Here is a 27,287-nt window from a genome sequence, read left to right as displayed (position 1 = left end):
TCAAAAATAGCAAATATCAAACACTGGCATGGGGCAGTGGTGGCCTAGCAGTTAAGGAAACGGCAATCAGAAGGTTGCCAGTTCTAATCCCGATCCACTGAGGTGCCACTGAGCAAACCACCCACTGCTCCCCGGGCGCCTGTCATGGCTGCCCACTGCTCACCAAGGGTGATAGTTAACAGCAGAGGACACATTTCGTTGCTGCAGTGTATGACATTTTCACTTCTCTTTCTGTCCCTTAATTTTTTTCTTATTGTTATGAACTCATTTATTCTTGGATTTACTTCACAAATGCAACTGACATTTCTGAGGTTCTTAGATGGCTGTGATTGGAGGTTAAGTGCACTGAGCTTCACATACTTGTTTAGCAGATCTGGCTGTACACCTAACCTGTGGACTTTAATGAGCAAGCGTCCTGTGTTCGGTTCTACTGCTTCAGGGGTCTCATCTCTAAAAAGTTTTTCTGGGGAAACAAGTTATATGAATAATCATATGAATTCGGCTGACACTGAATTCAGTGACAACAGAATAAAAAAATGGGAACACGTCTGAACATACCCAAAACGGTGCGATTGAAGGGTGCTGCTTCCTGCAAGTCAGGCAGACTCCCCTGCATGAATTATTAAGACCGATTTCCTGTAGCCCTTAGATTGAACGTCCACACGCTTCTGGCCTTTCAACCAAGGTTACTGGATATCAAAAATCACTGTGTTTATCCATCAAATCTCACTGTCCACAAAGGTCAAGGATATCCAAAGAGCTGGGTTTGAAAGGCATGCTGCATCATTCTATATAACTGCATTAGTTTGCTTGTTCTTTTCAAAAGCCAGCTTTCTTATATTTGTGTGATTTTTGGTTTCCCCCAAACCAAAAGCATATACAGCAGTGTAAACTGTAAATCCCACACCAACAAACAGCATGAGTAAAAGCAAGGTGAATGTGGGTTACTTGACTTTGATCTGAAAGGTAATTAAATATCCCAGGGACTCAGGTTCCCTTCTGCCCTTAAAATTTTGTTTTGTCTTGCTTTTGTTTTGTTGCTTTGTGATTCAGATAGCGGGAGATAGCGGTGAATTTCATGCGCAAAAACAAAGGCTATTATACAAGAGCCCCCTCCTCTGCACTCTGGGTCAGGCCACCCCATGTGGGCCATTTGCTCCCTTTGTCTGGGAGCGAAGTAGAAATGGTTCACATGTGCACTTCAGTCCTGAAAGATGGCTGTATAATTTCGAAGAGAGCCATTGCTGAGATGTTAGTGTTTGGAATTCAGCGGGCCCTTGCCTGGCTTTTCAGCTCTCGCTGAAACAGTGGAGCTGCGTTGTCTTCCGGTGTTTTGTCTCTTCTTTTTTTTCTCCACGTCCCACATTTATGCTGGTGCATGACACTTTCATCCACTTGAAAATCATCAGCCCTGCATTATTTCCAGGTTCAACATGATCTCAAAATAGTTTGTGGAACCACAGACTCGTATCATTTTTCTGAGAAGTGGCAGTAGAGTGTGATATGAGCTCACATATATTTCAGAGTGTGTACTTTGAAGACCGCAGCCTCTGGGCGTTGTTAAATGAGATGGTCTAGTCTTCAGATAATTTCCTATTTGAGTCACCAGCTGTCACCGGCACACTTTGAATCTTGGGATACGTCAGTCCTTAATTGTCCTTTGTGGACCAGAAATGTTTTTCTGGGCCAATTTCCTGTTTGAAATTCATTTAATTTAACATGTTAAATGTTTACAGATTGAGCACAGCAATTACCTTTTTCATTTTGACGGCCCTAATATCTACATCCTCTGGTTTTTCCAGTGCCCACAGCGCCCCCTCAGGGTGTGGAGGCCGTGGCCATGAACTCGACTACCATCAAGTTCACATGGAATCCTCCGCCCCAGCAGTTCATCAACGGGATCAATCAAGGCTACAAGGTGAAGTTCTTCACAGAGAGTCAGTCACAAGTTCTTCCATCTTCCAAAAGTCCTTTTTGTGATGAAACTGAGGTGCAACATGACATTGGGCCTTATGTAATCCGGGCCCCATATATAGCGTGTCTGCCTGCCTGCCTGCCTGCCTGCCTGCCTGACTACTTGTTTGTCTGTCTGTCTGTCTGTCACTCTAGAGTTTTCATATAGTGGAAAATGTCTGGTCCATAATTTTCTATTTCTATTAAACTTAAACCATCTTCAAAATATAGACTGATACTTATTTTTTCCTCTAGAAATAGACATCAATTGCATGTGAGTCTGCAGCTAACTTGACCAAGATTAAGAGATACAAAAGATTCAAGATGCTATTTTCAAAGAACTATAATAAATATGACATGTGGGGCTAATTTGCTAGTGTAAGGTCAAAAGGATTTACATAATCATAATTTACATAAATAAATAGACAAGTTAAGAATATACCACTTGCAACTTTTCTCTGTCTAGAAGAAGAGGAACGCCCTTTATGTTGCTATATAATTATTTCATTCACCCACAACACAGTCATTAATTATGTTTTTAGTTTTAAACGTTTTAAATGTGTGGTAGTAGCCTAGTGGGTAACACACTCGCCTATGAACCAGAAGACCCGGGTTCGAATCCCGCTTACTACCATTGTGTCCCTGAGCAAGACACTTAACCCTAAGTTGCTCCAGGGAGACTGTCCCTGTAATACTGATTGTAAGTCGCTCTGGATAAGGGCGTCTGATAAATGCTGTAAAATGTAAAAAAAATGTAAACGTAAGGAGCCTATGGTGTGTTTTACAATTCTCAAATATGCTAATTCCTAATTCTGGACATTCTATCTATCTATCTATCTATCTATCTATCTATAGATTGTTTCAACACAAATTGTCCATAAATCCATCAAAACACACATAAACCTGCAGACTCTTTTAGATCGGCATTGAACTGTCACGACGGCCTAACATACTTGATTTAGAAATGGGTTCCTCAATCCCTGTTTTCCACAAGCAACTACTCCCCTGTCTCCTCTCTCCTCTGTTTATTATTTCCATAATAAAAGTTGTTCATGGCACCATCAGCAGGCATCACAGTCATCCTCTCGGGACCATGTCCACTACCAAACCAAACTTGTCTCCTGTTACAATCAGCTGTTTTTTTTTAAAGGATTCTGACAGGCAAACCAATAAACCCAACTTTACTGAACACATCCAAAATTTTAAGGAACACCTTGAAAATTGACCCAATAAAGGTTTTATTGTCCATCCACACAAGAACATAAAACTGTTCAGGTCTTCAAAAAAGAAAAATGTTTGTTCTATTGGTTTCAAGTTAGAAAAGCTTGCTCTGCCTGGAACACTTACTGCAAAGCCTCCTCTATACATCTAGGTTGTATTTTTGAAAAAATATATGTTTTAAAATGTTTTTTCAAATGGTTCTTTCAAATGGTTTAAAACTGATATAACGCATAATGTCTCGCCCCTTTCTGACCTGTCAGTTTTCTAGTTTCATACAGGCTTGTGTAACCTAATTTCTGTCCTTTCTTGGACAATATACTGTGCTGTTGAGTCATTAAATGGAGTGCAGTGCAACATGTCTTTCTGGAGGATTTGAAATGGGCTTTTTCACCACAATAAACCTCTTGCAAATTCCCATAATTCTAAATAGCATTGTGCATCTTTTGGTGATGAACAGCTGTGCGCTTTTGTTCTTTGCTCTGATTGGCTTACCTTCTTCCCCCCCAGCTCATGGCATGGCCAGAGCACTCTGCTGAAGCTGTCACCATAGCAACCATCACCCCAGATTACCATGGTACTCGACACCTGGGCTACATCAGCGGTCTGAAGAAGTTCACCTGGTACCTGACATCAGTACTGTGCTTCACCACTCCAGGCAACGGGCCCAGAAGTGTCCCCAAACTCGTACAGACCCACGAGGACAGTGAGTACCGCAGGGCGACAGTCATGTTGACATTTTAGTATGTAGTTGGTAAAAAGTGTGTATCCTGGAAGTGGATGATGATAATCTTATAAATTGATAATCTTATATTGCTGGTTCTGCAATGAAAGAAGGTTGAACAAGAGTTGAAAGTGTGACCATAGGCACAGTCTAATCTGTACTTGGCTTTTTTTTTATGTAATTTGTTTTATTATAATGGATTATGCAGTGCTGCCAATGTTAACACATTAATGATTGCAATTAATCAGTTGCACGTCACACATTGTTTTGTTTGTAACACCAATAAATCATAGAGGCTGATATTAGTTGTCCTTATTGTAGCAAACAAAATGAGGTCCCGTGGTGTGTTTAATCAGTAGCATGTTAACATTAACAGCACTAATATTATGTTATTATGTGTGGCATTATGATTGTCGTAAAACAGGACAGAACAGAAAACACTTCCCCCATTAAATCAGCATTTACTCTGTTACAAACAACGTGAACATGAGTGGTGACATTAATATGCCTCCATAAAATGTCTTCATGTTGACTGCTGACCAGTTTGTTGGCACAGCTAAGGTTGTGTAGGTTGTCCAATCAAATTTTTTTTCTGAGGAGCAGATCTATGATAAACAACCCTTGGGTGCTATATATAGAGATACACACATTCATCTAATAACACTAATAAGTTCCACAGCTCTGGTTCATTCTAAAAGGTCACCGTCCATGCGGACGGCAAGCTTACCGTGACAAGTTCTAAGCGTCATGTATTTATGAAGCGCCAAAGGGCTGTTGCTATAGAGATTGCAGGAGAATCCATATGGTAATGATAACAAATGTCATAGAGAACAACCTTTTTTCTCTCTAAATATGCAGTTTAATTGAATCTGGAACACAATTGCTGTACTAGTTGAATTAGAAAAAAAGGTTTTGTTTTTTCATTTTTTGTGTTTTTGTATGTCAGGTTTTATATGGCACGTGTTTCAAAAACAACTGATTTTATACATATGTCATGATTCCATTATACACTGTGTGAACCCCTGAAACCCTGTCAACAAATTGTTTATTTGGATTTAGAACACACGTTATACACTTTTTTTTGGCAACACTTTTTTGTGTCTATTCTTCTTTATTGTTTTATGTGAGCACTGTTCCCTCTTTGTGTTTAATAAATTGTGAAGCATTAGTGAACATGTATAGCACCAGAAAAACACAGCAGACAGTGTTGAATTGCCATGCAGGGAGGTTATATTATGGAGTAGTCTATAATTTCAGATATTCAAAGTCGAGTGTGTGTTGCCCTTCAGTCCCAGGCCCTGTCGGCCGTCTGAGCTTTACTGAGATCTTGGACACATCTCTGAGGGTGAGCTGGGATGAGCCGGTGGAGAAGAATGGCATCATTACAGGTGTGTGCCTACTGTAGACCCTTTACATAGTGTGCATATATACACATACACACACAATGGTAGAAAGTGTCAGAAAGCTGTTTGTGAACTGTTTTTTTTCTCAGTTTCCAAATGAAAAGTTAGTTGTTGTCAGGATCGCCTGCCACTTACTTTATTATTTTTCCCCCACTCTTGTCGTACAGCAAGAAAATAATAGATTGCCAACAATGGCATTTTTTTTTAGCGTTGGTTCATTCCAGAGTCTTCAGATTGTAGCCCTGCTTGTCTGAAGTAGTGCTTCATATTTTGTCAAGCATTGTCGAAGCCCTATTTTGTCTGTCAGAATGATTCATTGCATATTGGATTTCTCTTAGTTCTCAAATGAGGGAAAATCTAGAGACCACCAAGCCCCGCCCAAGCCCCATCTCACCCCCTCCCCACCCATTCCTGTTGACTCGTAACCACCAAACAGCACATTAGGTGGGGTACTTGAAGCCTTGGCTGCTTTTGATTCTGCCACATCGTGATGAAACGGGTGCCTGGCCTTCTCTCGGCTTTATTAATGGATACACTCCTATTTAACACTCCATTGGGTTTTTGCACAGAGGCAATTATCACGTCGCTGTTATTGTACAACGGGGGCAGAAATATTCCTCACACCCTCTATGCGTTTAACAGTTGCGGCATTAAAGAGGTCAGGCCCAAACACGGATACATTTGTTTATGTGTCTGCATTAATTGCATTAAATGTGGGGCTTTAATTAACAGTAGTGGAATGAATTCATATTTAAGGAGAGCTGTTAGGCCAGACGAGGAACCAAGTGAAAGTTAGAAAGAAAAGATGCAGAGAAGAAATTATGGCAGCCCTTAGCCAGATGCAAACGAGATTAGACGAAGAGTAATGTCCAAGGGCTGGAGCGATACGGAGCGTAGATTAAAAGACGGAGGATGCAGATTAAGGGGCAAGGTAGGGGGGAATGAAATTGGGAGTACATTAAAGCGAATAGCTGTTGTCTGTATCAGTACACGCGCAGCGGCTGTGCCCTTTGAATGCTGGGAATGCTTGTTTCTTTGCCGGGTCTTCCAGTGCAGAGCTTGATTTATGAGGCCGTGGATGGAAGAGGACATTCAGTGATTGGAAACAGTGCTGACTGAGGAAGAAAATACTCCCAATAAACAGAAAATTACGTAGGCCTCTGCCGGCTATTAGTCTCAGTTAGACTTGGGTTAAGGGGCATGATCCAGGGTCTGGACAACTCACTACACGGGGGTCACCTAGTCCACCAACAGGGTGGGGAGTGGGAGAATTGTTTATTCCAAGTTGGAGTGTCTGAAAATCACACTTTTCATGACTGACTCCAGACAGATGGATTGTGGGATTGGGAGGAAAAACAAGAAAAGGGCCATTCACTGACGCCTGTCAGCCTGCACTTTGTTCACGGTTGCTTTTGGGCCCAACAGGTTACTTGGTGTCGTGGGAGGAGCAGGGGGTGGTCACATCACGGGTGACGCACACCATGCCCAACACCACGCTGGAGTACAAGGTGACCGGTCTCACCTCCCTCACAACCTACACCCTGGAGGTGGCCGCCCAGACTGAGGCTGGTGTGGGAACGTTCGCCTCGTCCACCATCTCCTCCGGGGTCCCTCCGGGTGAGCATTTCCCTGCTTCGAGCCATATAATACCCACCATTTAAACAGCAGTAAAAATCAAATGCTGTAACACACTCTCCTAAAAGCCACACAAACTCACAGGTTCAAACCCCACTGATTACAATTGTGTCCCTAAGCAAGACATTTAACCCTGAGTGTCTCCAGGGTGACCGCCCCTGTAGCCACCGGTTGTAAGTCTCTCTGGATTAGACATTTTACAAATGCCATTTATAAACTACATTTAAATAGCTTAGATATTGTTCATTTAATAGTAACCTACATTGAATGTATATATTTTTTAAGCCGCTCACTTTAATTAATATACCCCTTACAATTGTATTTATTTATTTTTGCATATTTCCTTCATTTGAACATTTGAACTATTGATAGGTGTAGAAAGCCGGCATGTGCCGGCTGAGGGGAGCACTGCCTCTGAGATGGCTGTTATTAAACACTATCCAGTCTTAAAAATCTTGCTTTACAGTGTCAGCTCCTTTAATATTCTTTTTGTTCCAATTTCCAACCTTCAGCAGTCGACTTAGCAATTTTTTTGTGGGGTGGGTGGGCCGGGGTCCTGTATCAAAAACATGTTTTTGCACCGTGGGGAAACATTACCCTCTTCCACAGCATAGATAAAGTAATGCTGGTGTTTACAGCCAGAGCCTCCCCCAGGATCCTCCATACTTTATGATTTTATACTGTACTGATTTCATCAACTCGATTCAGTAGCCCAGTGCTGACAGATTCTATGATGGTGAACTGTGATGCAGTTTGATCTGAACTATAAAACTCGTTGTGTTGTAGCTAATGTCTGTTTGTCTTTTGATACATGTGCTTGTATAAGAGCTGTATAATGTATGAAAAATGGTTATTATTGCAAGTGTATATTATGTTATGTTAATGTCTTAATACCCCAGGAATATGCATCAAGCAAGCTACTCTTAATTATTCAATAACTTCTTTTTACTAATTCAGCAACTGTATGGAATAAAAACATGGAATGGGTGTCTGGACCTCCCAGCAGTTCCTAGAAGTATTGATGTTATGATTCATATGATATGGTGACTTTATCACACGTAACAAATGACTGTCAGGGACATGATAAAATGTTTCTGACAGCAGCATAATTAAATCCAGCAGTGATCAATACCTATTTACAATTCTCAATAATGTTAACTATGTTAACACACCATGGTTGCCTAGCAACAAACCAAGGAAGGCAAGGTGAAAGTAAGTGCATTAATATATAATTCCAGGTATATGCATTCGTCATTGAGCACTTTTGAATCTATCTCAGACAATCAGAATGTAGACCTGGAGAGTTCGGACTCTGACATGTCTTCAGGTGATGAGATGTGTTCCGTGTTAGAGAGTTGAACTCCTCCTCCGAAGAAATGTCGGCTGGAGACACAGCCCACACAGAAAGAGTCCAAGTATGAGACGGCAAAAGATGGCACAGTCTGGGTTGAAGAAGAAGTAGGGAGGCCGCTCCCTCACAGCCAACTAGAAACATATACATGTGATGGAGAGCCAACAAAAGAAGTCAGAAAAACTGTCAAAAATCGCTTGCAGAGCTTCTTGATTTTGATTAGTTGAGACATCCTTCACACTATAAATGTACAGTTGAGCATGGCCGCAAGAGGGAAGCAGATTGGGACATGTCTGTCTATGAACTGATGGCCCGCAAATTGCCACATTTGCAGAACAAAGGCAACCATTCACACGTGATTAAGGATATTAGGTCAAATCAACCGGGCCCAATGGCCCCTCTCTGGGAGTTCTAGTGTTAATATTCACTGTGGTTGACCCCTCTGAATTAAACCTAAATTTTTCCAACTTATACTTATTTTGCAGATGTTTGGGGAAATTGCTTTTAGACCCGGATCAGGGCAAAAAAAATTAATGGTAAAAGTGTGAAAAAGCCAATAATGACTGAAAATGGTCATTTCGATAAATGTTTAATTGATTGTCCAGCCGTAGGTGGTTGTACTGGGATGAGGAGGAGACGTGATGTCTGCACATTGGTCTCCGCTGTAGATAGCCTCCGTCCAGTTCACTCCCAGATCAAATTGAATGTGAATGATGATCTTTTAAGCTGCCCTTTTCTGTCTGGAAGCTGGCGAGTTGTTTTCCATGCTCGGCCATAAATCAAATGCCGATCCGGAGGAGAAATATTCATTTAAACTAGCTCAAAGGCAGAATTTCTCTGCGTGTGAGAGAGAGACAAATGCTTAACTGGACAAGTGCCAAGCTAAAGCTATAGTGGCTGCTGATAAATTGTGCATTGTGGGACATGAGAGGAAGAGACAGTTTGAAGTCTCCAAGGGGATTTCTGGCAGATTCAGGCCCATTGTGTTTTATTTGATTTAATTCCAGTGTAATTAAATCAGCGTTTCTAAAGTAAGAATCCCAGAGCAATGGAAAGTTTGGAGCACTGCCTCTGTTTGGCTCGGACTCTTGTCTTGAGGCCCTGTGTGGACTTACCCAGCTTCCTGGGTAATGTTCACAGTCATGATTAAGTGGCGGTGTCCACAAGTGATAGATTCCTCACGTTGTATCGCTTCAAAGTCTGTCTGTGTCTTTTTTTTCCTCCCTTAAATACAGAGCTTCCTGGGCCCCCTTCAAACTTGGTTATCTCTAAGATAAGTCCGCGCTCCGCCACCCTGAAATTCCGAGCCGGGGATGATGGGAAAACCTCCATCTCTAAGTGGATAGTTGAGGGACAGGTGAGTGGTGTGTGCACTGATCGCAGTCCTTGGTGGCATGGGCAAGTTGGAAGGTTTTCATCTGAAAAGGACCGTCTGAAATAATAAGAACTACTGCAAGCTCTTCTGAAGTCATTTCCAGTTTCGTCTCAACAGTTTCTGACTAGACCTGGCCATCCATGCCAAGAGTTAACAAAGGAATAGATGAACAATTGAACAAATGTGAAAAATTCATAATATAAAACTTAAAATGCCCAGTGGGTTTCCAAAGACCTGTGACCTTTGTTGTAAATAGGCTTTTGTAATCAAGTGAGCAGAATGATTTATTAAGCATTAGGGCTACAGCAAATGATTATTACAGTATATTTAAATAATGGCACAATTATTCAACATATATTTATTATACATTAACTAAGAATGAAAAGAAACAGGAAAACATATTTTACAAATATAATTGTTTAATTAACTTTCATGATACGGTACATATAATAAGTAATTACAATATCCATCATTCTTTCAAAACTGATGTGCAAAAAGTTACAATAGTAAAACGCAGCATCTCTCATTTTTTTTTATTAAAATTGAAATGAACAATAAAATTAAAAAATGAGCATACTGCAATTTTCAGAACAGTAAATAGCTGCAATGATAATATCATTTTTTATCATTTTTGGGTTGTAGGTGTCATTCATTTTTGCCAGCACTGTAGTGCTGGCTCTGCTTGGTTCTGGTCAGGAGAGTGAGCGTGATAAGAGTGGCGAGGAGCAATTCGGTAACATTCTAGTTTTAATGGAAATGCAAATTGGCAAAAGCGTGATTCAGCATGGCCAAAAGTGGCACTGGGGAAAAATGGCGTGTGAGATCTTTCTGGAAAACAGTGGATGGTCTCACCGACTAATCGATTGTTAATTAGTCGATTGTAGCTGACTAAGCTCACTAATCGTTGCACCTTTAATAGTCATATGTAATGGGGAGGTCTCTTAATGCCTGTAAAATAACCTTCATTAACTGAGAGGTTTTATTCACAGCATCTCGTGTACTCACCCTATTTAATCCAGAGCCTGTTAAAAGACACACCGCCACTCTGCCCATTAATCGCATTACAAGATCGTCGTAAGGTGCTTTTGCCTAGAAATAACGTTGTCACTGCCAGTTACGGATCCCATTTCTAATTGAATCGACAATGCCTCCGATAATATAATAACGCTTGTGTGATCCGTTCTACTGTAGTCAGTTATTTGCCCAAAGTTCCTGGGGAATTCAGCTGCTCATCGAGGACGACGCCGGAATCTCAAAATTGATTGTGGCAGCCTGTCTGAAGGCACAAGAATGTGTCACAAGAAGGAGGAGAGAGCGAGAGACAGAGAAGGAATCAAGGAGGGGGGGTGAAAGAGTGATGAAAAAGTGATGAAAGGATGGAGGGGGAGGGGGTGGTGGATGGAAAGGCTCTGCATACGCAGGAACCATAAAATACAGCAGCCGTCACCAGCATAAGGTGGCACGGTTCTCCAATCCATCACCTTGGCATATATGCTTACCGCATACAGTACAGTCCATTGGTCTTTGTAAATCTCCCTGCTCACGGTGAGCTTTGATTCATTTAGCCTCTGCCCACATATTGTCTCGGAATCTTGATCAGGCCCTGTGCCGTCTCTCCTGAAAGGTTTTTTCGGCATGCTCCGCCTCCCTCCCGAAGATCCGTAAAACACTGAGCCTTCATGCCTGCTTTCCACTTGAAGGTGCCACCCGATGCACAGGGAGGCTTGTTTGGGCTTCACTGGACTGCATTCTGTGAATTTTGTCTCTATTTGGAGACAGATGAGAACGATTTATTGTATTTTTCTGACAAGATATACAACCGCGTATAAGAAGCAGCAATAGAATAAAACAAAACTACAGATGTCAGCTTTAATATTGTCTAATATCTCGTTGGCATGAACAAATGGCTTTTTTCTCAAAATGTGTTTTTTGTGATATCTTCACTTTTTTGTACTTGTACTTCCTGTAAAAAGATAAGTTGGGTTGCCTTACATTCAGCCAAAAGGGAAAGTAACAATGCACCTGAATTTAAAAGAAATTAATGAAAAAAATTTGCTTATTAATAAAACACAGAATGTGTCTTGAAGGCGTGTCTTACAACATTTTCAGTAGGTGAGAAAATTGCTGCCGTGCTTGATGGAATACAAACATAGGTTTTGAGGTCTTCCTTTATTTAAAGGTGGGCAGTATTGGTGAGGAGGAGGAGTGGAAGATCATGTACGAGAAGGAAAATGACCCAGAAGCTCAGATGTTGGAGATCCCCAACCTCATACCCTTCACACACTACAGGTAAGAGCAGCCGCTGCACCTTTTAAAATGTTCAATTAACATCAACATTTCAACCAGACAAAGAAAATAGACACACACACACACACACACACACACACATATATATATATATATATTAGTGGTGGACCGTTATCGTGCTGCGTTAACGTGAGACTCTTATCGGCGATTAAAAAAATATCGCCGTTAATCTATTCACAAAGTTGGGTTGGGAGCTGGGTCTATACTACGCAAGCTATTGTGCCGGAGTTAAATGGTTACACTAGATTTATAAAGACTTTTATTTTGTTTTTGAGACCCGGTTCAGGTCTCTTGGTCACATGGCATGAGCTGTGAGAGCTGCGTGGGGTTTGTGTGCAAAAAGTTAATTTATGTACATATTAGGAATATTTTGCATGTGTGTTATTTTGTGAATATTTTTTATGTTCTTTTAATACTGTACATTGTAGAGAGAGGTGCAGAAAGACGCGATGTGTGACGCGATGTTCTGACGCGACCTTGCTTTTTGTACAGGAATGCAGTATTGTAAATTGTGAATGCTTTATGTCAATGTTCAGTTCTCTTGGACACATGGCCTGAGTAGAGAGGTGCAGAAAGACGCGATGTTCTGACGCGACCTTGCTTTTTTAACAGAATACACTTGGGTGACAGCTCATCATTTGTGGTTCAAGAAACGAAATCAAAAAGTTACAGAAGAAGAAGAACGCAGAAGAAGAACCGCTACACTATGATGACTTTCACCTTGATATTTTAGCGCGGATGTATACCTAGCCGAATTGCACTGTAGGGGGCGAGAACGAGTCTTCGATCTGTGAAATTACCACATCAAACGTGACGTGGTAACATGGATGCAGCTATTTAACTGAATAAACAGTTGGTAAACACAAGTACATCTTATTGAACATAATTTATTTTCATCACCAATTATCATAGTAGAACAGCTTTCTCAAGCAGTTTGTGATGCATTTTGGAAACAGGAGATGAGCCCCTGGTCTAATGCGCCACCTGGCTTGAGAAACCCGTTCTACTTTTAGTCATTATTTGGGTAGCACACATATTCTGAATGCCTTCGGCAGAATTCAAATGAGCCATTTTAATCTAGATTAATTTTGCTTACTCTTGATTAATCTAGATTAAGAAAATTAATCTATGCCCACCTCTAATATATATATATATATATGAACAAACTAATCGTTTCCACAAAAACACACAGCTTATAGTTCACTTTTCTCAGTTACAGCTCTGTGAGCATCAGTGCTAATTAAAATGTTGTTGTTCATTTTGCAACAGTTGCAACATAATTCTTGCTGTTAAAACCCTATTTTAAAATTGCTTGTTCACTAGGTTAGGTTCAAGAAGGTCTCTAACATAAACAAATAGATAAACAGAAGAATGAAGGTTTGGTATTTGTGCGTTTCTTGAAGACTGCCGGAACACAATCTTAATATGGAGTTTATGTAAAATGGGAGGAGCCCATCGTGATGATTGACAGCTCTCATTCATGTTACTTCCTCATTGAGGATGATTTAAAGCAACACCACATCAGTACATCCCACACAGGGTATGTCAGCCATCTCAGAACCAAACACAAGGACAGTTTATCAGAGTTTTAATCTGACATTCACAATCACACCCACTGCACTACGTACGTCTGCAAACGTTTTCTCACTTCAATATTTACTGAAGTATAATGTCCACTGATTGAGAACGTGAAGAAACAAGCGTGACAGGTCTGATTGTCCTCCACAGCATCTGACCATAAGCGGCCACCGCTCACACAGACTCACGTCCTGTTGTGTTTCGTCATGATTACCTTCATTTCTGGGATTTATTTACTGCCACCCCACCGCCGAAACTTATGTTTTACACAATCATATGTGTTCTTACATGTACAGTCACTAATACAGGGATGAACACATCCACTAGTGCGAATGGAAGTGAATAGTTGTGTGTGGTGCCCATGTTTCGGTAGTTCAAAATCCAGACAGTTCTCAGAGGGACCATGAAAAAAGAGGACTTCTGGTCACCCCCTTTCTTTTTACAGGTTTTTTAAGGTTTAAGGTTTTTTTGGCATATTAAGAGGCATATTAACATGTGCACGTGTGTGTGTTATTTCAGGTTCCGGATGCGTCAGGTGAACATCGTGGGCTCTAGCCCAGTCAGCCCTCCGTCGCGAGTGATACAGACGCTGCAGGCGCCCCCGGACGAAGCCCCCGGCAGCGTAACTGTGCGCACGGCCAGCGAGACCAGCCTGTGGCTGCGCTGGATGGTGGGTCTCCGGACGTGTACAACACACTCGTGTGGAGGAGACGCGGCAGTCGTTGTTTTTAACCTCGTGTGGTGTGTGTGACCGGCAGCGGCGGTGTTTCCATCAGGGCGTAGCAGCACAGTCCTGACCTTCCCGGTTATGTTCATTTAAGCACAGAGGGTTTTCCCATAATCTGACAGTTACAGCGCAGCGCCTGAAGATGAGCACGGTGGGGTCCAGTGGGAGGGGGGTTTGACGACGGGGCACAAATGAGAACAACGTTTTTTTGTCCTTGCTCAGACGAAACCGGTTAAATTATTCATCGTGTCTTTTTCATAGTACAATCCCCCTTCTTCACTTCAACAGATGAACCAATACTCTGAGACGTGGTTGAAGGGAACTACGATGTGGTTTACCCTCGTTCTCATCTCAAGTGTCATTAAGCTGAATTTTAACATTCTTGGTCGCCTGAATTAAAAAAAAAAAAAAGAAAGAAAGAAAATGGTGGAGAGGGGGGAGCATGAGGCTTTTACTGATTTCCGCCAAATAAAGAACGTTGATGGTTGAAACTGCTGGCACCGAAATTGAATTCCTCAATTTGAGGCTCTTTACTGTAGAGATTAAAAGAGAAAGATCACTGATACCGTGCCAGTGTGAGACATCTCACTCATGTTTCTTGGACCCCGACCAACATGTTAAATTAATTTGCAGTGTTTCGGGAGGTGGGGGGTGCTGGGGTTTGACGATGATGAGCCATGCTCAACTGTGAGTTCTGTGTTTATGCAGAATTTTAATTTAATTGCTGGGTAATCTTTTTTTTTTATACAATTCTGGAGTTAATAAGCACGTCTGGCCACCCAAGATCTAATGTTTGTGTGTGTGTGTCTTGACAAGATAGGAATTCAGTAAAAATCAGTAAAAATAACTGGTAAACATTCATGTTATAGATATTTTGTTTAAAACGTCACAATACATATTAGGTCTTAGTTCTTCAATGAAAACATCACTGTTTAATGAAAGTTTGAATCTGATCTCAACAAAATGTATGAATTGTGGATTCAAATGAGGCAGTAAATGTGCTTTACAGCCCCTACCGGAGTCGGAGTACAACGGGAACCCGGAGACGGTAGGCTACCGAGTGCGGCTGTGGAGGGCCGACCCCGAGGGTGAAGTTCGGACACAGGTGGTGAACGACAGGCTGGAGAGGGAGCTCACCTTGGAGGGCTTGGAGGAGTGGACCGAGTACCTGCTTCAGATCCAGGCCTTCAACTCCATCGGGCCTGGACCATGGAGCGAGAGTGTAAAGGGCCGCACCCGAGAATCCGGTGAGCCTCCAGAATGAGCATTTCACTGCACTGGATGAGGTCTCCCAGGATGAGGTCTCCCTATAATGCAACACAAAGTGGGACATGGACAGCAGCAAGGCCATCAGACAGAGGACGGTGCAGCTGCAAATCTCCTTCATGCAGATATCCATATATCCATATTCCCAATTGTGTGCATGGTCCCGTTCCTGGTGTAGATGACGTACTGAGATCTAAACAAGTGGTTCTCAAATTAGGTTCGCTCTCCAGCCCCATATGTGATGAGCGCCACGTGTTGCACGCGGCACAGCGCTCCATCGGCAATCCCATTTGATTGGAGAGGCCTTCCACACGCAGGCCTCTCGCAGAGATAAGCTGGGCGATGATTGCCTTTCCTCGCGGCTCACGGTGTCTTCACTTATCTTGCTTCCTTCTCCCACCCCACCCCCATCCAGCCCACCCTTCTCTTCTGGCCCGCAGTTGGCCTTCACGATCATAAAAATGCAGGTAGCCTGTGTGCCGTGTGCAGTGCGGGGTGGGGGGGACTTTTAATGAACCCATTTGGAGAGCCCTGCTCCACCACGTGTAATCAGTAAATGAGGGCCGTGTGATGGTGGAGGTTTCTAATGGGGTGTCGGCGCGTAATGGTGCCAGCGCCAGGTGGGGAAATGTGCCGGGCTGCCTGATGAGCCCCGCTCCGCTGGCGCTGTCTGCCTCATAAGTTCGTCGCCAAGTTCTGAAGCGCCTCTGCCACTTCTGAGCGCCCGAAATCGACTAGTGCGGGGCCCATATTGGATTCATATTTCCGAATAAATATCTCAATTATCAGGAACTGATAATTAGGAAAGAGGTGCCTGAGCAAAACATGTAACTGTGATTCTTTTGATGCGCTGTGCAGATAACAGTTTCCAAATCACACACACCGCTCTGGTCTCATGTGTATATCACAATATTTTAAAATGTTATTTTTCCATTAGATGATGACACTGTATGGACAAATGAAAATGCTTAATCCTGACACATAATTGATACAAATATGTTATGACATTAGGTGTGTAATGGTATTCCATATCCATGGTTCATGGTTTCCTCCCACTGGCCAAAGGAGGAGCAATAGAGGAGAATTGGTGCCTCTGAGTGAGTGAATGAATTGTGTGTCAACTCTGCACCCAACGTCCCGTATCGTCCCCAGTCAGTGACGCAGTATTGGATAATGAGAGAGGGGTAGTGTAAGAAGAGCAGGCTGTACCTGAAATTCTGGAAGCATGACACGAGCATGGATATTTAGGTATTGTTTCCTTACAGTCCCTGTGAAAAAGAAATGATGAAAAATGTGATAATAATACCTGCACAAAATCATTCTTCACACATACATACATAAAGTAATCATCATACCATCCTTCCCGGTTATCTGTCTGACACTGGAGACGAGGGTAATCTCTGCAGTGGTTGCGCAGTGGATTTGTGGAACATCTGGAGCCATCAGCAGCACACGACATGATGTTGACACCTGATAACCTTGTGTTTGCACAGTGCCATCCGGAGCACCAGAGAATGTCACCGCAGAGGCCATGAGCTCTACCCGTATCCTGGTAACCTGGGGCCCGGTTCCAGAGGCTGAGCAAAATGGGAACATCCTTGGATACAAGGTACTTCTACAGAGTGGAGAATTAGACCCCTTCGCTTGGTGGTCAATACTGCCATAGCCTGGGAGGAAAAATCAATTGGGAAAGTGGAGCATAGATGACATGAATAAATGTTTCCTAATGGGGTAAAAGCCTGGCGCTCCTGCTTGTTCTGGGTCCTCCAAAGTCCTCAGACAAACACTTCACATGATGAAATGTCCTGTAAGACGACATGCTAATGTCTTCCCCACAAGAGGAGCCAGATTCTGTTTTTCACGCTAACATTTCCTATAATTCATTTCAACAGAAATTCCCTTTGTCATGACGTCCCTGAAGCCCATGGTCATTTGTGGATGTTTGTAGAACTACTCAATACTCAAAGTACAAACATAAATACAGTCCTGGCTTTAATAGTTACAAAGCACAGTGCATGGGTTTTAGAACTTTTATTGGTTTTGCTCTCATTCCCTGTAATGAGGGATGAAAATTTTAGAAAACGTATTAATTGCCAGAGTGACAGCATAAATAGTAATGCCAGAATTTAGATTTTCAAAATATTTCCTAATATTTAAAACCACACGTTTTCAGATCTGAATTCCATGCCATTGTCATGTTTTGTGTGTGTGTGTGTGTGTGTGAGGAGAACAGGCCTGAACATGGATTGACTGAAAGACTAACCCTTGTGGAAGGGCAAATATTTTCTGAGAGATGAATGTTGGTGAAGCTGCACATTCTGCCCAAGCTGCTCTGGCCTTGTGTCAACAGCAATTAAAGAGATAGTCAGGATATATAAAAAGAGGCTTGAGTGCTGTGCCCTGACCTTGTGCGAATTTGGTGCCACGTTAAAAATTCACTCACAGCAAGGCTAATGATATAGTAGACACATATTTAAAATATATCCAAGAAAGAGTGAGATGAGAAAAGAATTAGAAACATTTTGTTCCACTTTATGGTGCTGAAGATAGTTGGAATTCTTGAGAAAAGAGGAAGATTTACCTTTTTTTACTTAGAAAAGCTAATGACCTTTTTCACAATAGCTTTATTTTAGATACACTAGGAAATATTGAGTACTGCACAGATGCTTAATTTACGCCTTAATTCTTGAAGATTTTCCCAACAGTAACTTGATACGGGTGGTAGTAGCCTAGTGGGTAAAACACTCGCCTATGAACCAGAAGACCCGGGTTCAAATCCCACTTACTACCACTGTGTCCCTGAGCAAGACACTTAACCCTAAGTTGCTCCAGGGAAACTGTCCCTGTAACTACTAATTGTAAGTCGCTCTGGATAAGGGCGTCTGATAAATGCTGTAAATGTTGATCAGTAAATTGTTCTTTAAGTGCAGCACAGATAAACAAAATGATGAAAGAGTGAAAGGAATAAGCTACAGTTCTTGTCAGTTAAAGGGATGGTTATGGAAAATTTTCGCATATTCAATACTGTATATGTGTACTGTTTATTTATTAACCTTGGTTCTCATAAAGTATGTTCATTGTCCCATTTTAGCCTACATTGCTGCTACAAGCAGACATATTTGTGACATGTTTCTGTGTGTCTACGTGTCAGGTACACTACAGAGAAAAGGACTCCGACTCTGAAGCTGAGGTGCAGGTGGTGAAGGGGAACCTTACCCAGTCGGTGTTGCTGAGGAACCTACGTAAATACGTCCAGTATGAGATCCAGGTGCTGGCCTTCACGCGCATCGGTGACGGGGAGCCCAGCAGCCCACCCGGGCTGGAGAGGACCAAAGACGATGGTAGGCAACGTGAATGTGAATTCATGTGAATTCTACACCTTAAAATGACTGAAAACTGTGTATGATTTTGACAGCTCTTACATTACCTTTTAAGAAGTTGCATTAACTTACAGATGTAATTTTAGGGAACAATTTGTATTGATCCTGCTGTAAAAAACAACAACTATAAAATGAATCCCACATGGAACCAATAAGCATTAATGTGACTCAGTCAGAATTTATCAGAGCTCACCCAGGCAGTGAGTGTATGTGTGCTAGTTTACCAAGATCTGGCTCAGCAACAGCTCATTTAGCGTTGCTTGAAGTCTGTTGAAAAGAATGAAGCCCACTGCACCTAGTGGAAGGAAATGCTCAAATTAGGAACTTTGGGTATGAAGCCATTAGAGTCACATGGGAAGTCAGAAAAAAAAAATTACCCGCATTATTTTTGCATACAGTTAGTCACATTTGGTTGTCACATTGAATTTTTACCTTGAATAAATGAATAAATTCATTTATTTTGCCGGTAAATCTGGAAGTCCAATTTTTCTTGGTGTTCTTCATACAATTTGTAAGCATGAGTATGAAATAGGCCAAAAAATTGCAGTCATGAAGGTCTTCAGAAGTCTTAAATGTACCTTATCGAAACCTGCAGAAACCCTGGAATATAATCAATAGTACATTTTAGAAATATTTGTGGTGAATTATGACCACTTAGGTCAACAAAGGTCTCACATCTTTTAATGATTTAGTTATAATTGCAGATTTTTTTTAGATTTAGTATCACAATATGAACAACACCAGCATATTCCAGCTATATTTCAGCCTCCGTCAGTGTGCACGTCAGTTCTCTGCATGTACTATACTCACACATGTACAACAGCACATATGCTGTGTTCTCATCCCCGTGCCTGTGAGCTAAAATCTCGTCCCATGGGCCTCAGCTCGCTCTGCTCTTGTCAGATGCACATCTAATTTCACTGTCCCTGTCTGCCCAGGAATCATGTTTTTTATTAAATATTAAGGTGGCCTTACAGGAAGGTTTTGGTTCCAGTGCTTCAGAGGCAGCTCTGGTCGAAAATAAATCAATGATGCATCATTAGCATGGACAGCTCTGGAACATCAAGCACAAAGCAGCGTGGAGAGACGTGAGAGCCATGTTGTAGCAGACGAGAAGGGGCCTTTTGTCTTGACTGCGAGTAATGGATACTGACCCAGACCAGCTTTTACCAACAGATCACAGGCAATTTAACATGTGTGAGGCTATATAATAATCCTTACTCATCTGATCAAAAGAAGATATGGATCCACACTCACTTACGCGCAGTTTTGAGGTCATATCTGTCATTAACTTTCCAAGTGACACGTTGCACCTAATGTGAACGAAGTACTGTGTATCACTTTGAAATATAAAATTTGAATATGTTTACTCATATAAACTTTGTTCATGACTACCTCCAATGTTTTGTCCTAACCCTTGTTCAAAATGTGTCTGCAAATTATGTTGCCTCAGTTATTGTTGTGTGGTTGACCTTGTGGGGAGACACACACAACACACAGTAATTAACATTGTATGTACATTCCCAGTAACACATAGAACCTCATTTATACAATGCCCTACACGTGTATGCAGATATGATAGGAATTTTAATCTGTGTGTCTTTCCACTCGCGTCAAATTTGTTGTTGTTATTGTACAGTATGGTTGGACTTCTGGGGGTGGGCACACACACTCACACAAAGCCATTAACATGTACATTCCTCAGATATGAGTTGGTCAGTGTACCTCGGCAGTAAATACAGTTGCCACCTCACCAACCTCTCATATCACTGTCATTGATTTATTCCGCGATTGGAATGTTTGCACTCAGGTACCCATGCGTGTGAACTGCGATGTGGACATTTTTACGAGTGGCGGTATCACCAGGCCTTTTAAAGTCTTTGAATAAATGCCTCTTTTTGACTTGAGTTCGCTGTGATGGAGTTCAGCGGCACCGGAGCAACAAATGCATCCGGGCAGCAAACAGCAATGAATCATCACCTCTCCGCTTTCCCGCGACTTGACCTTGCCCTCGGCCCGCTGCTGTTTTAAATGCAGGAAGGGGGCGGGGAAAAAACAATGCAGCGAGCTCAGGCATTTGTAGTGGGAGATTAGCGTCGTGTTCTCTCCGCGCTCAGGCCATAGGGGCAGATTAATGGAACCAGCATGCCACTGGTCATGTGGAACATTAGAACACTCAGCAGTGGAGATAACAGATTCCTTTCTGAATGTGGCCGTTGAGTGCTGGCTCCCGCTGGACAGCCTGAAAAGAGTTGGGACATTTTCTTTCTTTCTTTCTTTCTTTCTCCTTTTTTTTTTTTTTCCTGCCTTTTCCCCCTTTCCCGCACACTTGTGTTATGACTGAAAACGGTGAAACAGTGCAGTATGCCTCCCCACGTCTGCGGTCACTCGACCTTGGCGGCAATTATCCCCGAGTTTGCCTTTTAAAGTCTTCAAAAGAAGGGAGCTCATTACGGGCCGAGGGCCACGCACCCTCGCACTCGCCCGCGGAGTTGGGCTCGGAGCCGGTTCCCTCACGCCGGGTTTGAGTAATTGGCCCGGGCCCGTCCCGCTAAGCTAATGGTCAAGTAATTGAGTTTGATCAGGCTGATTCAGCAGAGCACTCCGCAGATTACGGGCCGTCTCCTTTTGATTAGATTAACTAACACGCGTGAAACTCCTAAATGCCTCGCAAATGCCTTCACGCTAAACTGTTTACATAAGTGGCGCGTTCCTTTTTTCCCCCAATCTGAATCCCCAGTGTTTCTCATTTTTGTTGTCATTTGTTTCTGCGTATTTTCTGTGAAAGTGAACATGCACTCAAGACTACGACAGACAACAATAAACTGAGAGACTCAGCTGTTCAGCACAGCGGTAGACAAAAGACATAGCAAATACGAGACACACGAGGCAGGCGTATACAGAGAAGCGAAAGAATACAGACACAATCAGATAACCAGCAGAGACATAACAGGGGACAGGTTATCGTACAGGGTCAATCGTTCATGGGGTAGGAGTGCCCACCAGGAGCACCTAAGACATAGAATACAAAAATATGTTGCAAAGCAATATTCAAGCAATAACATGTTCTCCCAAGGGTGCTATCGTTAAGTTATTGGTAAGCTAGGCAATAAAATTGTATCATTCAAATACACTCTCTGGTTGCTATTGGTTGCTTTTGCATGTTATAGGATCTTAGGCATGTCTCTTTCAGTTCCGGGGTCTTTCTCCTGCTTTTGAAAGCACCTTGTTGGGAGACCCTGTGGCAGGAGCATCTGCTCTAGAGCCCAGCAGGGGGCGTATGTCCTTCCGTTTAATCAACACCCTCTTTATCAGCACCTCCCCTTTATCGCTGCTGACAGACAGTGTCCTTCAGGATAGGACAGAGCATTAATTACCTCCTCCAGACGCCGCTGCGGCCCACCCCAGGGCCAGCTTCGTCAGCTGTGACGAGCGGCAGGAGAAGGCCTCTACCGTGATGAGGCTTTCCAGCTCTGACACACAGCGAAGCTCGTAAAACACCGAGCTGTCAGAGGGGTAAATGTGCAAGACGCACAACGTAATGCCTGAACATTCATCACTGTAGGGTCACTTGCTGACGTGTGTTTGTCAGGCGCGGGTGTCAAATGGCGCCGTCTCTGTTCACTTGGTTGAGTGTGTTAGCACGCCCCCGTGATGCGCGCCCCCTGACTGAGGCTCGGTGACCCCGGATAAGTTCGGAGGCAGCCAGTATGACGGTTTAGTCTATATTCCCACTGGCTGGCTGAGTTCATGAACTTACACGAGGACTCTGACACAACAAAGCTTCATAAATTCCACTCCAGCGTGGCTAACCTTCGGTACTCCTGAGGCCAAAATGTCACATCAAACCTTCTCTCTGCTGTCATCTTTTTTACATTTTCACATGTAAAATTCTTGTGTAATTCATGTTCATAGAATAAGTGGTACCAATTAAAACAACTTATTCATCACGTTTAATTGTTCTTTCTTTCTTCCTGTGTTCAGTTCCAGGTCCACCTGTAAGACTCGTGTTCCCAGAAGTGCGTCTGACTGAGGTCAGGGTCATCTGGCAACCCCCAGTTGAACCCAACGGCATCATCAAGGGTAAGTCAGAGTCAAACAGCATGGGCCTTCATCTTGCCATGCACAACCACATCAGCCCCCTGCTCAGCTTCAACTGCAGAACAAGGGAGTGGAGGTGATGTTCATGTAGGCCGAAGGGGGGGGGGTGTTGTTGATTTTTTCAGTGATGCATCACTGCAGCAACAAGGAAAAGTGGGAAAAAAATGCAAGCACACACATTTGCATTTGCACCCACTTCATTAGTCATAAAAAGCCATTAGTGGCCATTAAACTATATGAGATAAAGAGGCGTCCATATGGCTCACGGCCATTTCTTTTTCTGTCTTCCGTTCATCTGTTCAGTGTGGTCAACACTAATTAGCATATTACATTTTATTGTTTTACTTTATTTTATAGCATACAATAAAATCGGAGATGCAGGATGAATCTCAGATGCAGGCCTTATACAGCAGGATTGTCTGTGGGCACCCTTCCTCCTGATCCAAGCTTCATTCCAGGCTTCCAAAATAAATATAGCAACATTTACATCCAGTCAAGAGTCTAAAATGAAATGACCTGTTTCCTAAATTAATATTCAAGAGAGATTTATTGTCAGTACAATCAGTACAACAGAATACACAGTATACTGAACTACTGTTTCAAACCGATAAAAGATATACACACACACACATGTACACACATATTGTACATTAAATCTGAATTTACAAATTCTTAGTTGTGGGATATTTTAAACAAGACACACAAGACAAAGACAAACATGCAAAATGAACCGAATGTTGGACTATTTTAAATGCCAAATGCTAAACTATTTTCAAACGGGTGCTAAGTGTGGGGGTTGTTTTCTAGTGCAAGGGCAAAGGCTTCCTCACCATCTATGTTAATAAATAGATTAAACAAGAAAGAACAGCATGGAATTTCTATGTATGTGCAAGAAGATAGACCATCTATGCTCTTTTCTGGTTTGTAAATATTCATGACACCCAGAAAATGATCTTTATAAACAGAGTTCAAAAAGGGGAACAGCTCAATGATTGGCAGCCCACATGCACGCATCTTCTCCGTTCTGGATCATTTGAACATGCTCTTGTCAATACTTCATATGCACAAGCATCATTAAAGGTTTGGTTTCTTTGTTGTTTGATCTGCTTCATGCAAATCAAGCCCCACGCTTAGCGCATGTCACTGCGCTTAGTGCCAGTTGGAAAATAGCGCCCAGAGAAGTGCATCTCGAAGCTTGGTGATCCTTGTGTGTGCATAAATGCCAACGCTGCCCATCTTTCATTTTAACCTTTTGACCTGTAAACATTGTTTGGCTAATAAACATAACATTAAATACACAGAGTGTATTAAAATTGGTTAAATCAGGCGCATTATCACTTGGATGGACAAACTATACTGGGAACCGGAAATCTAGAAAAAAAAAAGTAAACCGCACCACGCCTGACCTCAGATCATTCAACACTTCAAGTTTGTCAAGCCTGCTGCTCAGAAACCTGCCTCTCCTGGCAGCCGGTTCTTATCCCCGAGGTCAAAGACACATCTCGTCAACAAAAGTCTATTTCTGCCGCGCCACTCGTCACCCTCGCAACGCTCAAATGTGACCGTGTCACACGAGGTGATCCTTCAGATGTAAATAAAGCGATGCGTTCTCTTCGGCAGGCGTGAGTGGCTGGGCCGCCCCTGGCGTCAGAAGTGTATCAGGTGAGCGCAGCCTCCTGTTTATTCCCGCTGCGCGGGAGGCGAGAGGTGCCGTGTCACCGCGCACCTGAGACTAATTCCGTGTACGAGGTGCGAAGAGCGGCACAGGGGAAAATCCCGGTGCGGTAATGAGATTAGTCTGACTAACACCTCGTGCTGAATGAAGCCCAGAATAGCGGCTCGCCACATCTTGCCGCTTCTGTGGATCAGAGTCGAGGAGAATGCCTGGAAACCTGGGAAGACAGAATGTGGTCCTCACACTGAATAGGAGGTGGGGAAGTGGAGCAGAGATTTATGGGTTTTGTCACTTTTCTCTTTTAGTGAATCACAGCTTTATTGGAGGATCAAAAATCTTTTTTTTTCTTTCTTTTTTTTAACAAAAACCTCTCTTAGCCTCATGGCGAAGAAATATCCAAGAGAAAAATGTGTGTTTTCTTCATACGTATTGGTTGCATATCCACGGTGATTGGAACAACCATGAACCATTGTTCCGCTACGCTCTAAACATTCCTTTGAAACATTGGCCATTTAAGCGGCAGTCTTGTAAGCTTGTTTTATTCATAGCTGGCCTCAGATGTAATCCTGGTTTCTGAAAGCCTGCGAAAATCTCCTCTTCCCCTCCCCTCATCCTCTCCAAAGACTCGGCGTTGCTGACCGCTGATGTCGATGGTGAGCGATGGGAGTTTGCTTTTGAATTTGCTGCAGATAGATGGAGTAATCCTGCCTAAATCTACCATAGACTTGAGTCCACAGTTACTCTCCCTGAGCTAAAGAGCGCATGATACACATCCTGCAGCGGGAGAGAGGGTTCAATCTGGAAAGATCACACAGGAGGTCCTTGCGTGCTCTGAGATGCAAATTCAAGCTTTAACCGTGAACGTCCTTCTAATGTTTGCATCAGGTGGTTTCAGTGTGGTATTTGATGCCATATAATATCAATTTGCTGATTTCTGAACTGTGGGGGCAGAAAAAAGTTGTGTGGGGCACAATGAACGCTAACTTGCAAAATACTTCATACAAAATGCATCTCATGTATTAAATCATACATTATTGTAATATTTTTTCACCATAACTATCCAACAACAGTTTGAAGGAGCTGCAGCCAACTACAGCTGCCAACCTAAAATGTGTTCTGGTTGCCACATTAATATTAATGTGTTAATTGTCTTATAAACGCTATAAGACAATGACTGGTCATGCATTAATCATTTAATTGGGGTAAACTTTAAAAAACTTAAATCCTTGACACCTCTAGGACTATTCAGGAGGTCCAGACCGCCATTCAAATAGTAGTTACTCCATTAATAAAATGTTTTTAAAAAATAAATTAGAGCTGTCCGTGGTGCTGATTGCTGTGTTTTTTAATGGCTTATATTTATGCTTTATTTAGATCCCTTTATATATAATATAATATGTATAATATGCTTCAGTCTTATTGAATTCTCAGTTAATAATGCTAAACGTTTTGAATCGTCATTCATAATTAACAGTTCAGTTAAACAAATGGGACTTAATTCATGAACAGGAAACTGACCCTAATTTTTTTTTATCTCATTCAGATTTACAGAATCAAGCTTGCTGCTTGTGGCATTTGTCCACAGTGCTTGCACATTAAATTCGAAAAATAAAATGCTTCTGACCCAAGAACACAACACAATTACAGCCAGTCAGCCACAGGAGGCATTAATACTTGCGTCCAGGACCTGGGGAAAGGAAGGTGGTGGTGGGAGTGAGAGACAGAGACATAAAGACTAATTAACTTGGGTCATGTTTATCAAATAGTCAAATAATCTTTGTTTTTGCCTGGAGCACATTTGAATGTTAAAAAGGGCTAAATTTATGTTTACGTAATTCTAGCTGCCTCTATGGAAATACACTGAATGGTGGATGCCTATTGCTGGAATAGTGTTGCACTTGGTCAGAAACATTGGTCTGTGCGCTTGGTCTGTGCACAAACAGTATCGTAGCGTTTGTTTCATCATGGCATTTCGGGGCATAATGATGTACAAGAAACCATCAAGTATATGCTTCATTTAAATAAATACATTTAAGTTCTGCATTCATCGCTTTAGTTTTTTGAGCGTGTGAAGGTCGGTCGGTCAGTCTGTAACTAGCGCCACAGTTCGGTCATGTTCATACAGTCAGGGCAAGCCCTTTTGAGCAAGAGCTGCTCCTCTGGCTACTTCACGACTGTCCACCAGACGATGAGTGGAGAAAAAACAGCTACAGGAGTTTGGAGGTGGTGACCCATCCAATCACATGGCCCAGTAGCTTTTGCGGTAGAAGCCCTTTCCAAGAGCGAAAGACCCAGAAAACGCAGCATGGGTCACAGCTCCTTGGAACGAGGATAAGGAGGGTGGGGGGCAATCGGGTTGTTTTCCACAGCAGCTCTGACATCTCCGGCAAACAGTCTCTGACATAAAAAGCAGCTTGATGGGGGTGGTTGTTATTTTCTTGAGCCCTTGTAGGCCTGGAGTAGACATTAGGATGAAAAATCAGTCCCTGAGTGCTCCATGTTCCTGCACTCCGAATGGCCCAGTTTGTTACTCCATAGCCTATGGCCTCCAGACAAAACAAATGCAGCAAAAAAAAGACAATTAAGCAAAAGGA

The 27,287-nt window shown here is 42.5% G+C and overlaps 1 protein-coding gene across 4 annotated transcripts in view; it reads left to right on the top strand.

The window, feature by feature from the left end:
• Positions 1-27,287, top strand: part of sdk1a (sidekick cell adhesion molecule 1a) — a 236,247-nt gene that overhangs the window by 182,438 nt on the left and 26,522 nt on the right. For all 4 annotated transcript variants that reach the window (XM_028985095.1, XM_028985093.1, XM_028985092.1 and 1 more), the window contains 11 exons: positions 1,803-1,918; positions 3,682-3,877; positions 5,185-5,283; positions 6,724-6,915; positions 9,520-9,641; positions 11,839-11,948; positions 14,064-14,214; positions 15,281-15,518; positions 17,031-17,146; positions 18,689-18,878; positions 22,902-23,000. In XM_028985095.1, coding sequence (XP_028840928.1) covers positions 1,803-1,918; positions 3,682-3,877; positions 5,185-5,283; positions 6,724-6,915; positions 9,520-9,641; positions 11,839-11,948; positions 14,064-14,214; positions 15,281-15,518; positions 17,031-17,146; positions 18,689-18,878; positions 22,902-23,000 — 1,629 coding nt within the window. The remainder of the gene's footprint in view (positions 1-1,802; positions 1,919-3,681; positions 3,878-5,184; positions 5,284-6,723; positions 6,916-9,519; positions 9,642-11,838; positions 11,949-14,063; positions 14,215-15,280; positions 15,519-17,030; positions 17,147-18,688; positions 18,879-22,901; positions 23,001-27,287) is intronic.

Source organism: Denticeps clupeoides, chromosome 7 (genome assembly GCF_900700375.1).
Source record: "Denticeps clupeoides chromosome 7, fDenClu1.1, whole genome shotgun sequence".
In the NCBI taxonomy this organism is placed as follows: Eukaryota; Metazoa; Chordata; class Actinopteri; order Clupeiformes; family Denticipitidae; genus Denticeps; species Denticeps clupeoides.
The sequence above is the reverse complement of the archived record's forward strand: the minus strand, read 5'-3'. Positions and strand labels throughout refer to the sequence as shown.